General features: G+C 45.9%; 1 protein-coding gene across 2 annotated transcripts in view; it reads left to right on the top strand.

The window, feature by feature from the left end:
- PSMD1 (proteasome 26S subunit, non-ATPase 1) overlaps positions 1–12,373 on the top strand; it is a 90,411-nt gene that overhangs the window by 54,957 nt on the left and 23,081 nt on the right. For both annotated transcript variants that reach the window (XR_014564315.1, XM_083739317.1), the window contains exons 17-18: positions 3,468–3,582; positions 7,021–7,137. Coding sequence is in view for 1 of the 2 variants with exons in the window: in XM_083739317.1 (XP_083595443.1) it covers positions 3,468–3,582; positions 7,021–7,137 (232 nt within the window). In the remaining variant the exon portion in view is untranslated. The remainder of the gene's footprint in view (positions 1–3,467; positions 3,583–7,020; positions 7,138–12,373) is intronic.

Below are 12,373 nucleotides of genomic sequence, written 5' to 3'. Positions count from 1 at the left end.
CCATTATCGGTCCTGTGCGTCTGAAGAATAGCTATTTTTAGCGTGTGCAGGGGGCTAGATTTCTGGCTGGCGTGAAAATTAAATGTTTGCACCGTGCTTGAAAGTCTGCGGTTGCCTCTTACATGTTGGGGTCGGCTCTTTGCCACTGTGATGCGTGCGGATGTGTTGTTGCTGCCCCCTGTCGAAGTGTTAACTCTTTCACAGAGGAAAAGCTTTGTGCCTTCAATATTTTCAGAAGGCAAATGAGTCCATAGAAGCTTATGCCATAAAAAATGCCTTAGCTCAGCGGTTCTCAACCCGTGGGTCCCCAGATGTTGTTGGACTACAACTCCCATCATCCCTGAGCTCTGGCCTTGCTAGCTAGGGGTGATGGGAGTTGTAGTTCAACAACATCTGGGGACCCACAGGTTGAGAAAGGCTGCCTTAGCCGAATGCTGTAAGACTCTGGGTTCTGGGGAACTGAGTAGCAAGTGATAGGATTTGATTTGAGAAGTCCCACAGGACGTGTTTGAAATATCACTCCATTCTGGAACGGGGATGCTCACTTGACTTTCCAAGAACAAGTGTTCCTTTGAATTAAAGTATAATTCTCAGGAAAAAGACAAAGCATCATGTGCAAACGGTTTCACGATGAAGCAGGGTTTTGGCTAGCTCAGAGTGTGGGGAAGGACGTTCATTTATAAAGGGCAGGACTCGAATTGCTGTTTCCCGCTTCTGAGCAATTATGGTTTAAGAGGAATGGGCACCCTTGTTGATAAAGAAGAGTGACAAAAATGGTGAGGTCCCTGGAGACTCAAATCCTTGTAAGGAAAGAATGGAAAGTGTTTGGCTTGGAGAAGAGACTGCTTCTGTTGTTTAGAGCCTGGTGCTGATAATGCCATGGTTGCAGGTTCAGTTCCCATATGGGACAGCTGCATATTCCTGCATCACAGGGGGTCGGACTAGATGACCCTCAAGATCCCTGCCAGCTCTGGGATTCCATGATTCTGTGAAATAATAGAATGGCAATCTTCAGGTTTGGATTTAAATGATGGATCAATAATTTGCTCCAAAAGGAAGGTAGGGCCCAGACCAGTGGCTCAAATTTCAAGGAAATGAGTGTACAGTGGTGCCCCGCAAGACGAATGCCTCGCAAGACGGAAAACCCGCTAGATGAAAGGGTTTTCCGTTTTGGAGGTGCTTCCTATGGGCTTTCTTCGCAAGACGAAAATGTCTTGCGAGTTCCTGCGGGGTTTTTTTCCTCCCCCCCCCCTTGTCCCAAGCCGCTAAGCCGCTTATCAGCTGATCCGCTAAGCTGCTAAGCCGCTTAACAGCTGATCTGCTAAGCCGCTAATAGCGCTAATCCTCTAAGCTGCTAATGGGCTTGCTTCGCAAGACGAAGAGACTCGCGGAACGGATTCTTTTCGTCTTGCGAGGCACCATTGTAGATGAAATTGATGGGATCAGGCTGCCTCAGAAAGAGGTCAAGTCACCACCTCTTCTTCATCAGCATGGGTTTGAACTAGAAGACCTTTGAGAACCCTTTTGACACCTTAGCATGGCTGATTTCATGACTAGTGTACAGTACTGGGAAAGTGTGGTTGAGGGGATGTTATACTTTGCAAAGCAGGTGGCTGTTTACAGAGTTCCTGATTTTAATGTTTCTTCATCGCTGTAGCCTTCATTGTTCACCTTTTGTTTGTTTTCATAATGCCAAACTTTACATTCCATTTCCATCCACCCTCCTGTAAGAGGTTTTACTTGAAGACTCCCATTCATAGCTGTCAATGTTTCCCCTTTTCTTAAGGGAAATTCCCTTATTCCGAATAGGATTCCTCGGAAGAAAAGGGAAAAGTTGACGGCTATGCTCCCATTCATTAAAGGACCTGGCTGTTGAAAAGTGTGTGTGTGTTTTAATGCAAGCAGGTACCTCGGATTAAGTACTTAATTCGTTCTGGAGGTCCGTACTTAACCTGAAACTGTTCTTTACCTGAAGCACCACTTTAGCTAATGGGGCCTCCTGCTGCTGCCGCGCCGCCGGAGCACAATTTCTGTTCTCACCCTGAAGCAAAGCTCTTAACCTGAAGCACTATTTCTGGGTTAGCAGAGTCTTTAACCTGAAGCGTAAGTAACCTGAAGCATATGTAACCCGAGGTACCACTGTACTGATTCTAGGGTGCTGCTGCTCATACACTGAAATAGCCGACTCCCAGATACTGTATAAAGCATGGACTCTGCTGCAGTTTAGGCACTTGCTGAAAACCTTGTTTGCTTTGGCGTTTGATGGCTCATGACTTCAGCTGCTACAATTTTCAGTTTTTGGGCTGCTGTGTATGCCGTACTGTGTGCATTTTGTTTTTGTACATTACATTCTTTTTACCGCTGTAAACCACGGAAATACGTTTCTAATGACAAGTGGTCTGCAAACATTTATAATAATAAATTCTGATCTCTTTATGTGTGTTGAACTTGGTTGAATAATTGCTGAAGTAATCGAAAGGCAAATGTAGTTTGTGTCAGGGCCCTAAAAACCTTTACTGTGAATGTTTAGGTTCATTTATTCAAAGCCTTGTCACTCCCTATCTTCAGAGCAGCTCGTTTGATGCCAGCTTTGAGCTGTTGTTTGAGAACAAAGTGACAAATAGCTTTATGTGCGAGGCAGTTTATCGTCCTCAGGCCTGTTCTAGCTTTAGAAAGAATTGCCTGGTACAGCTTGCCTTCACCCTGAACCTCCGTTCCCATCACCTTTTTATTTACATTACTAGTCAAAGTTGCCTCTTGCAGGCAGCAGCAGAATCCAAGCTATGTTTAGCAGAAGTAAGTGCTACTTCCTTTCCCTTTGGTTGCAAGACTTTGCAGCTCTAAAGAAGAGAAGAAGAGTTTGGAATTGATATCCCGCTTTATCACTACCCAAAGCGGCTAACATTCTCCTTTCCCTTCCTCCCCCCCAACAACAATCTGTGAGGTGAGTGGGGCTGAGCGACTTCAGAGAAGTGTGACTGGCCCAAGGTCACCCAGCAGCTGCATGTGGAGGAGCGGAGACGCGAACCCGGTTCCCCAGATTACCAGTCTACCGCTCTTAACCACTGCACCTCACTGGCTAAAGGTGTGATGGACTGATAATATGGACAGATTAGCTACATATGAACGAATTGCATGTCGACGCAAATTAAGAATGGATAAATACGAAGAAATCTGGAAGGAATATTTAAGCGATAAGGCGGATAGTGGTGGGAAGTAGGGGGGGGAGAGAGAGGTGGGAAAATATTGTTTAAAAGGTGTAGTGATAGGTATATCAGAGTATTCAAATCTGAAATGTCAAATTGTTATTAGTGTTATTATGGTTTTTCTTGTATGTGTCTTTTGCGTTTGTTGTTTGTATTGAAAAAATGGTTAAATATTTTTTTAAAAACGGTGTGGTACTCTTTACACTTCAGTGAAATGTAATTGCTCTCTTTGCTTTTCTCTTTCCCCCCCCTCTCCTTCAGGACTCCTGAACAGTGTCCAAGTGTAGTTTCCTTGTTGTCAGAAAGCTACAACCCCCATGTCCGCTACGGAGCAGCCATGGCACTAGGAATCTGCTGTGCTGGCACCGGGAACAAGGTAAGGTCAACAGAGCCCAGGCTTGCTGTCCTTCCTCTTCCATCGAGGCTGCTACCTATACCTGAAGAATTCATGTTGGAAGGAACCCCAGAAACTCCACACTGCCCAATGAGTGCATCATACAGTGTGCTGCACGTAACTGTGATTCCTTGTGTTAGGATTGCAGCATAAGACTTCAGAATAGAAAAATGGATCTACCATCTGATTTAAAGTCAATTTAATATACAATTTTTGAAGAAGAATACATCCTATCTTTGTTTTTAGGTGATACAGACACCATCTGACCAGTTATTCCTTTCTAGGAGATAAAAGGGAATGGTTCCTAAAAAGGTGCATGTTCTCTGCAGTTTTCCTAAGCACTTGTCAGGGGCATTTCCCAGCCAAAGGAATGCACACAGCAGATAGTGAACTCTTTATTGTCAAAGGTAACATTTACAGTCACTTCCACAACTCTGGATACTGACAGACACCAGTTGAGTGTCTAGGCAGCTGTTCCCAGGCCAATAATCTCAAATGGACTTGAACCGAGGGCCTTCATGGGCCACTGCTTTTCCTCTTAGGCCTCCTGCAGACCAGCTCTTCATCTCTCTGTGCCTTTCCACCATGATCAATTACTGGCTTTTCCTTTCTCTGTGTAAGCTACCCCTTCCTGTTTGCTGACTTCCGTATAACAGAGCATCGGCTACATTCAGCTCACGGATTCTGCTCTGTGCTTTTTGCCCTTTCGTATTCCTGTTTTACTTCATCTTCTGAGGATCTCCTCCGCCTTGCCACACTCTCACATGCTCTACAGAAGCCTGATATACCCAGATTAACTTTCTGGAATTGATTTACTGTCAACGACTGGCAGCACGCTGACATGTGCGCACCGGGCGAAGGGGGGCTGGAGTCTTGACTCGGGAGAGGGGGGCAGCGGTCTGTGGGGACCTGTACCAGCCAGGAGGCAAGAATCAGAGGCAGGAGAAGCGTCCGAGCCGGAGGAAGAGGCAGGCCAGGCAAGTGAAGGGCCAGGTGCCTCCTCACCCTCGTTTGCACCACTGTCTCCCAGAACCAGGAGAGAACTGAAGAGGGAAGAGCAGAGTCACCTTTCACGCAGGCGTAGTCTCAAGTGATGTGCACGCAGCCCGTTGGGGGAAGGTACATACCGTGTTTTTTGCTCTATAAGATGCACCAGACCACAAGACGCACCTAGTTTTTGGAGGAGGAAAACAAGAAAAAAAATACTCCGAATTTCAGAAGCCAGAACAGCAAGAGGGATCGCTGCGCAGCGAAAGCAGCAATCCCTCTTGCTGTTCTGGCTTCTGGGATAGCTGTGCAGCCTGCATTCACTCCATAAGACGCACACACATTTCCCCTTACTTTTTAGGAGGGAAAAAGTGAGTCTTATAGAGCAAAAAATACGGTAAACTGGTGGAGAGAGAATGGAATGGTCCCCTGTTGCTGATGGACCTGGGAATAGTTGCCTCGATGCTAGATTGGTGTTTATAGGTCTCCAGAGCTGCAGGAGCAACTGTAAGTGCTCTTTGACAATAACAAGCCCACCCTCTGCCGTGTGCATTTCTTGACTGGGAAGTGCCCCTGGTATTTCACTTTGCTTCACCACCCCATAGATCCATTATGCCCCCTTGTTCAGACTCCTTGGCCCATCTCTTGAAGAGGCATTTCCTTTTAAAGATCTGGATCTTCCTCTCCTCCCTGCGCCAGGGCATGCTCTCTCCACCAGACAGTGATGTGGACTAAGCACCTATGTTGCAGGAAGGGTGGAGCAAGCCCCAGTTTTACCCCCTCTTTGTAGTGCGAGCATCTGCCTGTAGTGGACAAAAATGGTCAGCCGTTTGGTATTCGCAGTCTTGAGTCTGTTTTATTTCTCAATTTGTATGGGCAGGATAATAGAACCTGCTTGGCTGCAGCTCTGTACTTTTTTATTGTTTATTTCTAAAATAAAGGATCTTGAGCATCTGTTTATATCAGTGTGTCTTCCAGGGCCTGCATCAACCTATTTTAAAGGCCAAGTTAATATTTTAGAACTAGGGAGATTGGAAACGAAGTTAAGCTTTTAGTTAGGCCAAAGAGGCACTTCCCTCACGCATCCGCTATAAATAGGCATGAACTCATGCAAGGTTACAGATTAGGCCTGGGCCAATAAATGCACAAAAATACAATTCGGCCTTGTAAAAGGCCATATAATTAGAGCAAAGTTTTTGGAAAGCTTGTGCTGTGAAAGAAACAAAAAGTTCAGAATAATAACCCCTTGTACACGAAACCTGTACTTCATCAGCCTGCCTTTTATTTAAGACATGGCTTCTTCAGGTGATTTTTAAATCTGATTCTATCAAGGATGCTATAGTAGTTGGATTTCCTGTGTCAGCCTAGCGGGTGGGGGGCATTGGACTGCACACCCTTTGAGGTCTCTTCCACCTCTCTGATTCTAAGTGGGTCATCAGATCCATTTTCCAGCTCTAAAGTGGGTTAGCGAGTAAATTTGGCATGGAATGTATGCCTACTCAGCTGCTACTGGGAACCCCCCATAATGCAGATTCAGGTGTGTAAGAGGCTGAGGTTCCTACAGCCCATTCTGTGCTAAGAGTATTGCCCTCTGATGCACGTCATCATGTTCTGGGTTTTGAACATCAGATGTAGAAAAAATACTTTTCCAGGCCTTCAACTAGGTTTGCACCTAATTCCAAGTTTCTGTGTGGTGTGAGGTGGTTTTGGGGGTGGGGGGTGGGGAAGTGTGCAAATTTTTCTAACAATCTGAAATGCGTTTGAATTACATAATACCACATTTCAGCTTTTAGTCACATGGAGGTACACAATTTTGATACCCCCATAACTCATCCATGTGTTTTGGCTTATAAAGTATTTCCATACATTTTAGATATTCCCTCCCTTTCCTCACATGCTTTCCCACAACCCAGTTTCTTAAGTTTTTAGAGGTCCAGTTCAGAGACTGCTCCTTTGAGAGAGGTGAAAGTGTGATTGGGGAATAGGATTTTCTCAGTGTGGGCCCTGAGGCACATCAATGAGTCAACTAAAGTGCATTGATGTTCAAGGAGCTCATCAAGGCTGGTACTGGCAAGACAAAACAAAACTCCCCGTTGCCTAAAATAGGCATCATTTATAGCATCAGATAAATTGCTTACCTGTCACACCTAAGCTTCTAACAAACACATATTTCCTTCAGGAAAGTGTTAAATCTCCCTTCTGTTTTTGAGCTTAAATTGAGGAAATGCTTTTTAGAAAACAGTAATCGCTGTTTTCACACCCTTTGCCCTGTTATCTGTGTGGTGGGCAAATATATCAATCTCAATAAAAATAAGCAAAGCTCTATTCCGTGGCCTTCTTGAAGATCCTAATCTGATAATCCTGATGAAAGCCTGGTGTTTAAAAAGTAATACAGTTAATATTATGTGTGCTCTTCTTTTTTTCTCCGAATAGGAAGCAATTAATTTGCTCGAGCCAATGACAAATGATCCTGTGAACTATGTGCGTCAAGGCGCTTTGATTGCGTCTGCCCTTATCATGATCCAGCAGACAGAGATCCTCTGCCCAAAGGTGAGTAATGGTTCTTCAGCCAGGGAGGTATGCAAGAGAGAAAAGCCCTTGGCTGAAGGAGACAGAAGCTGCTGCAGCCCTGCAATAGCAGTTGCTTTAGCGAGTGGCATTCTTCAAGAAACAAAACTTCATTTTTGTAACGATATTTGAGTTCAGAAAATTGCAAGAGATGCTTGGGCGTGAGTATCATTATATCAAAGTGTGCCATCTCCAAGGAGCTACCTTTCTTGCTGTCCAGGGGACAGAAACCTCACAGAAATGCTCCTTTTCCCCCAGGCAAACCGCTGATGTCACAGTTTTAAACTTGGAGCAGTTTTCATTTTACCACCTGTTTGAGTGGACTATTGGTCTTTCGGTTTGCATTCAGTAGCATGTTTTTTTTACACCTTTCCCTGGTTTATGACTTGGCCTTCAGTGCAAGGAAAAGCTAAACAGGAGAGTAAAAGCTCTTCAGAGACCAAAGCCACAGGCCCAGCACAGGTAGATGATCAGCTGGATTGAAAACAGCAGAGCTCTGGAGGTCTTGGGTGCAAATGTGTTGATTTGATGGGGACAATCAGCATATCCAAGGAATGTTTACTTCTTAATGGGTCGTCCATGCAGAGGAATGTGCTGAAGTTCATTTCTAGTCTCCAGTGGCAAGCAGGCAGCCTCTTGGGCCTCTGATTTTGGCTCAGGAGCACATTTCTCTCCCAGTCTAGATCGTGGGATGGCTGCCCACAGTCCTTCCCAGGCTAAATGAAGCTTTGGTTCATACCACGCAGCCCGAAAAGGCTGTGACGGAGCATTGTGTTGGTGACTCATTTTTCAGTACGTCGCTTTCTCAAACGTCCTTGGAAGCGCTGCTCTCTGGGATATTACCCTGCATTTTTTTACTGAATTTGGAGGTTTCTTTCACTTCTGTATAGCAGGGCTGTACGTGGGCCCATGGTCCATACTAATAAATAGCATGTGTGAGCATATCTTGTGTCTGGTACGAAGGTTTTGTAACTTAGCCATACTGGATTTCCTGGAACAGGCCACCATTCTAAATTGTTGTGCAAATTTTTGAAGTGTAACTCTCTTCTTTAAAAATAGCACCTTGTCCTGGGAAACGACATGTTTGGCTTTCTGGGAAAGGCGTCCTGGATTTAAGTTGTTGCAGCAATGTAAAAAAGTAAAATGCCTTCTCGAAACGGCAGTTTAAAAAGTAATATTCTTTCTCAGTGTAGGTTGGGGTAGATTCAGTTTAAAACAACTCACCTGTAGCATAAGACATCTGAGAACATCCACATGTAAAAGCCTCCCTGTTTGTACAAAAGTGCTAAGCGAGAGGCCTTGGCAAGCATCCTACTAGGTTGTTCCAACTCTCTGATGCATGTAATGTCATTAGTTAATAGATCCGATGTAAAAGCCTCATCCTGTTCCTTTGCATGTTAGACTTGGGAATTTGGGAGGCATCTACTGAACGTGAGCACAGCTCTCTCCCTTTCCTGCTGCTGCTTCGCTCCCCACATATTGTGCCGGTGGTGCGCTATGTGATATGCAAGACACAGAAGTGAGAAGCTGCCTGTCTAGAGTTCCTGCAGTCTACAGAAGATGGGCATGAAAGGTGCTGGGCATTGGAGATCTGTACTTTGTAATCATTACTGGGGCTAAGATAAGGGGGAATAGCTGAAGAGCTTCTGTGGTTCAGGAAAGGCTGAGGAAGAAGGCTACCTTGATCATAGGGGTAGTGCGTCTGGCTGTTAACCAGAAGGTTGGTGGTTTGAGTCCAGCCAGGGGCAGCTGTGGACAGAATTCCTGCGTTGCTGGGGCTTGGACCAGATGATCCATCGGGTCCCTTCCAATTCTATGATTCTAGGGCTGTCTGTAGTCCAGACTTTTTAAAAATAAATGAGTAAACTGTATAAATTATTTAAATCAAGACGAGTTACATGATTTTGCCTATTTTACATTATTCTGACCCACCACAGATTTTTCCCAGGCAGGGGGAGTGGCAAGGAGCTGAAGCTCTGCACTGTGAACATGGGCAGTTTTATCCTGCATCTTTTCTGGCACCTGGGACATTGCCCACACTGTGTCAAGCCTGCCACAAAACCCTTAAGGACTAAAAACTTGATTATTTTTTAAAAAAGAGGGGAGCAAGAGATTCTCAGAAAGCTGAACCAGGTATAACATTTTAAGGCTTCAGCTTTCCTTGGTTCCTGTGAAGTTGGAGCAACATATGTTCTCGATTAAGTAAAATGCTGTTTTGAAATCCTAGGCAGAGATAGAAAGCATCTTCAGATTTCATTGACCAATAAAACACTGAACACGTGTGGTCAAGATTGAAAGCAAGGCAGTTGTAAGTGCAGTGTAGTCTCTAAACCAGTATGCATTTTTTTTAAAGTGCACATGTCATACAGACAATATTGGTGTTTGTTCCTTAAGCTTATCCACAGGATTGGCCCTGCTGCTTGTTTTACTGGATGCAATAGGGGCGAAGCCTCGTTGAAAATATATCTGAATTTTTAAGCCAACCTGTACAAAGAACCAGGCAAAATTATTATCCTTGGTCCACCATACCAACAGGCACCACAGCCAAATACAGTGTGCATCATCCCTATCTATTTCTGAACAAAAGGAGAAGACTCATGAGGCACTATCTCTTTCTGGCACATGGTTTGTAAAGCAATGCAGAGTTCTTATCAGGTGAAGAAAGCTCACTGAATACGATCAGCTCAGAAGAGCAAGGCCTGCCTTGTTTGCTAATGGTTTTATGCAAGCCGCTTTGGGATCCTTTTCAGCCGTGGAGTAGGGTGTAAATGCTTTACCTAATCGTCTATGAATGGATGGGGAAAGTGGAACCTGATCTGGATGAGCTCATGGATTACTCTAGAGAGCAAGTAGAGTCAACTGCAGGATAATAAGCCCTCCTACTAGATGCTATTGTCTTACCGGCTTGCTGCAGAAGAAGGAAAGAGGGTGGGTATTGGTTGATCCGAAGCAGATATCTGTACAGTTCGGAAGACATGGGAGCAATTAGCATCTTTGATTTCCAAAAGATGAACTAGATCGAGTGGAGAGTTAGTCTTAGTGCAGTGGAGCATAATGTTGGACTTGGACGTGGAAGACCTGTGAAGCTGGACTCACTTCAAGGCCCTGGCAGATCCAGACATTCTTGGCACCAGTACCCCATCCATAAAATAGGAATGATGAATTTTCCCTTGGGGTGGTGGAAAAACAGAATTAAATGCAGGGCCAGCCCAAGACATTTCAGCACTTGAGGCGGACCCCAAAATGGCTCCCCCCTGCCCGCCAGGGAAGAAAGGGTAAGAGAGGATCTACACCTATGATCGGGAACAAGGGAGGAAGCAAATCGGCAGCAAGATCTGCTGGCCCAGTGGATTCTGCCGCCTGAGGCAGTTGCCACGCTGTGCCTCATGGGTGGGCCGGCCCCGATTAAATGCTGTGGGGGGTAGGGTTGTGGCACTGCAGTAAATGCAGCCTGCCATGGGGGATTCAAACCCAAGCTGCTTTCGCTCTGCATGGCATTACTAAAAGACCTGCATCTATCCACACAAGTCACATTATTTTGCAATTGGCTGTGTAAATTGAGAAGTTGGATTGGGTGTTGGATCTGAATCGGGGAGACCTGGCTCCGGCTCCCTGCACATGCATGAAGCTCACTGTGAATGGACCTGGGCAAACCTACCTAGACCCCAAGACGTAAGAGATAACACAAAGCTTTTATAGTACGCTGAGCTCAAGCACACACTCTCTGCCTGTGGCTTCCCACAACTGCTATTCCTTTGGATTCATTTTTGCTTTGGAGCCCCTTCCATGGTGCTGGTTCTAGCCTTCAGAGGACCAGTTACCTGCTCCTATGTAGGGCTGCCTGGGAATTGAGATCAGTGTCAGAAGCCCTTGCTCTCAGCGCCATCTCAGGAGACTCAGCAGCAAGTGAACATGACCCTTCATTGCCCTCCCAGTTGGAATTGACACAGCTCCCTCTTCATGTGGCACCTACCAGAAACAGAACACACCTTTACTTCAATGGGGGGGGGGGTTCTTTGTGAGTGAAACTAGCCAAGTCATATTCTTGCTAATTTTAATGTAGAACATAACCGACTCTTGCAGCTGCCAGGCTTGTGTTTTTGTTTTGTTTTGAAGTTTTTGGTTGCATTTCTTTGCATTTTACTGATCATATGATATCAGTAATATATCCAATATTCTGTGGTATCCAACGAGTGTGTCGCTTGCTCAATTAAATAGATGTAAGGGCCGTGCAGGGATTGGGGGGGGGGGCACTTCCATTGTGCAAGCAGAAATCCTTACACTGATAGGACATGCTAGTTGGATTACCATCCTGTGCTTTCATGGTTTTGTTGTGTGCCACTTTGATTACTTTCAATAAAAGGGCAGGCTATAAGTTGATTATTAACCTTCCCTGCAGTAAGGGGCCACAGTATTGGTGGCTGCTGTTGCCTTGGCTGGTGTTGTGGGGCTTGCCCTCGGTTCACTCAGGGCAACGCGGAAGGCAAGCAAGCCTGGCTGATGCACCCTCAGACATTCCCTGGAATCCCTGCGCTCCTGTGGCAGGTAGCACAGCGTTCCTCGCCAAGAGGATTGACGCGGACTTCGGCAGCCGGAATGCAGAAAATGCAGGAGCCGCTGCTTCTGAGCAACATCACATAGCCCATAAAGCCTGTCAGTTGCACAATGGAATGGCAAAAGTGCTTCTTTTCCAGGAGCCGCTATGAGCTGTCGAGAATGAGCCTTCCTGACAGTTGGAGCTATAAACTGAGCTGCCGTGTTTGGGGAGCAGCCTTCTGGGGCTGTATTTCATCCCTGGCTCCGCTGCGAGTTAGCCGAGTATAACCTGAGCGGCAAATTCAGTGGGCAGCTATTGATCACATCCTCTTGCTTCCTCTTATGAGCTTCCTTTTGAAAAGTGGCGCTGATGGACGCTCCACCATGTATCAGTCCAGCAAGAGCAGGGGCTCTTAAAGACATTTTCAGGCAGCAGTTGGGAAGACCTCCATGCATCTCAACCTGGCCTGGAGCCAATCCCCACAATGGCTGATGGTGTCGGGGGAAATAGTGCCCTGGTTTCTCTCTTGCAGCTGCTTACTGTAGTAGCTTAAAGCAGTAGTGGGGGACGCGGGTGGCGCTGTGGTGTAAACCACTGAGCCTTGGGCTTGGCGATCGGAAGGTCGGCGGTTCGAAGCCCTGCGACAGGGTGAGCTCCCGTTGTTCGGTCCCAGCTCCTGCC

This window comes from Podarcis gaigeae, assembly GCF_964106915.1.
Source record: "Podarcis gaigeae genome assembly, chromosome: 5".
Lineage (NCBI taxonomy): Eukaryota > Metazoa > Chordata > Lepidosauria > Squamata > Lacertidae > Podarcis > Podarcis gaigeae.
The sequence above is the reverse complement of the archived record's forward strand: the minus strand, read 5'-3'. Positions and strand labels throughout refer to the sequence as shown.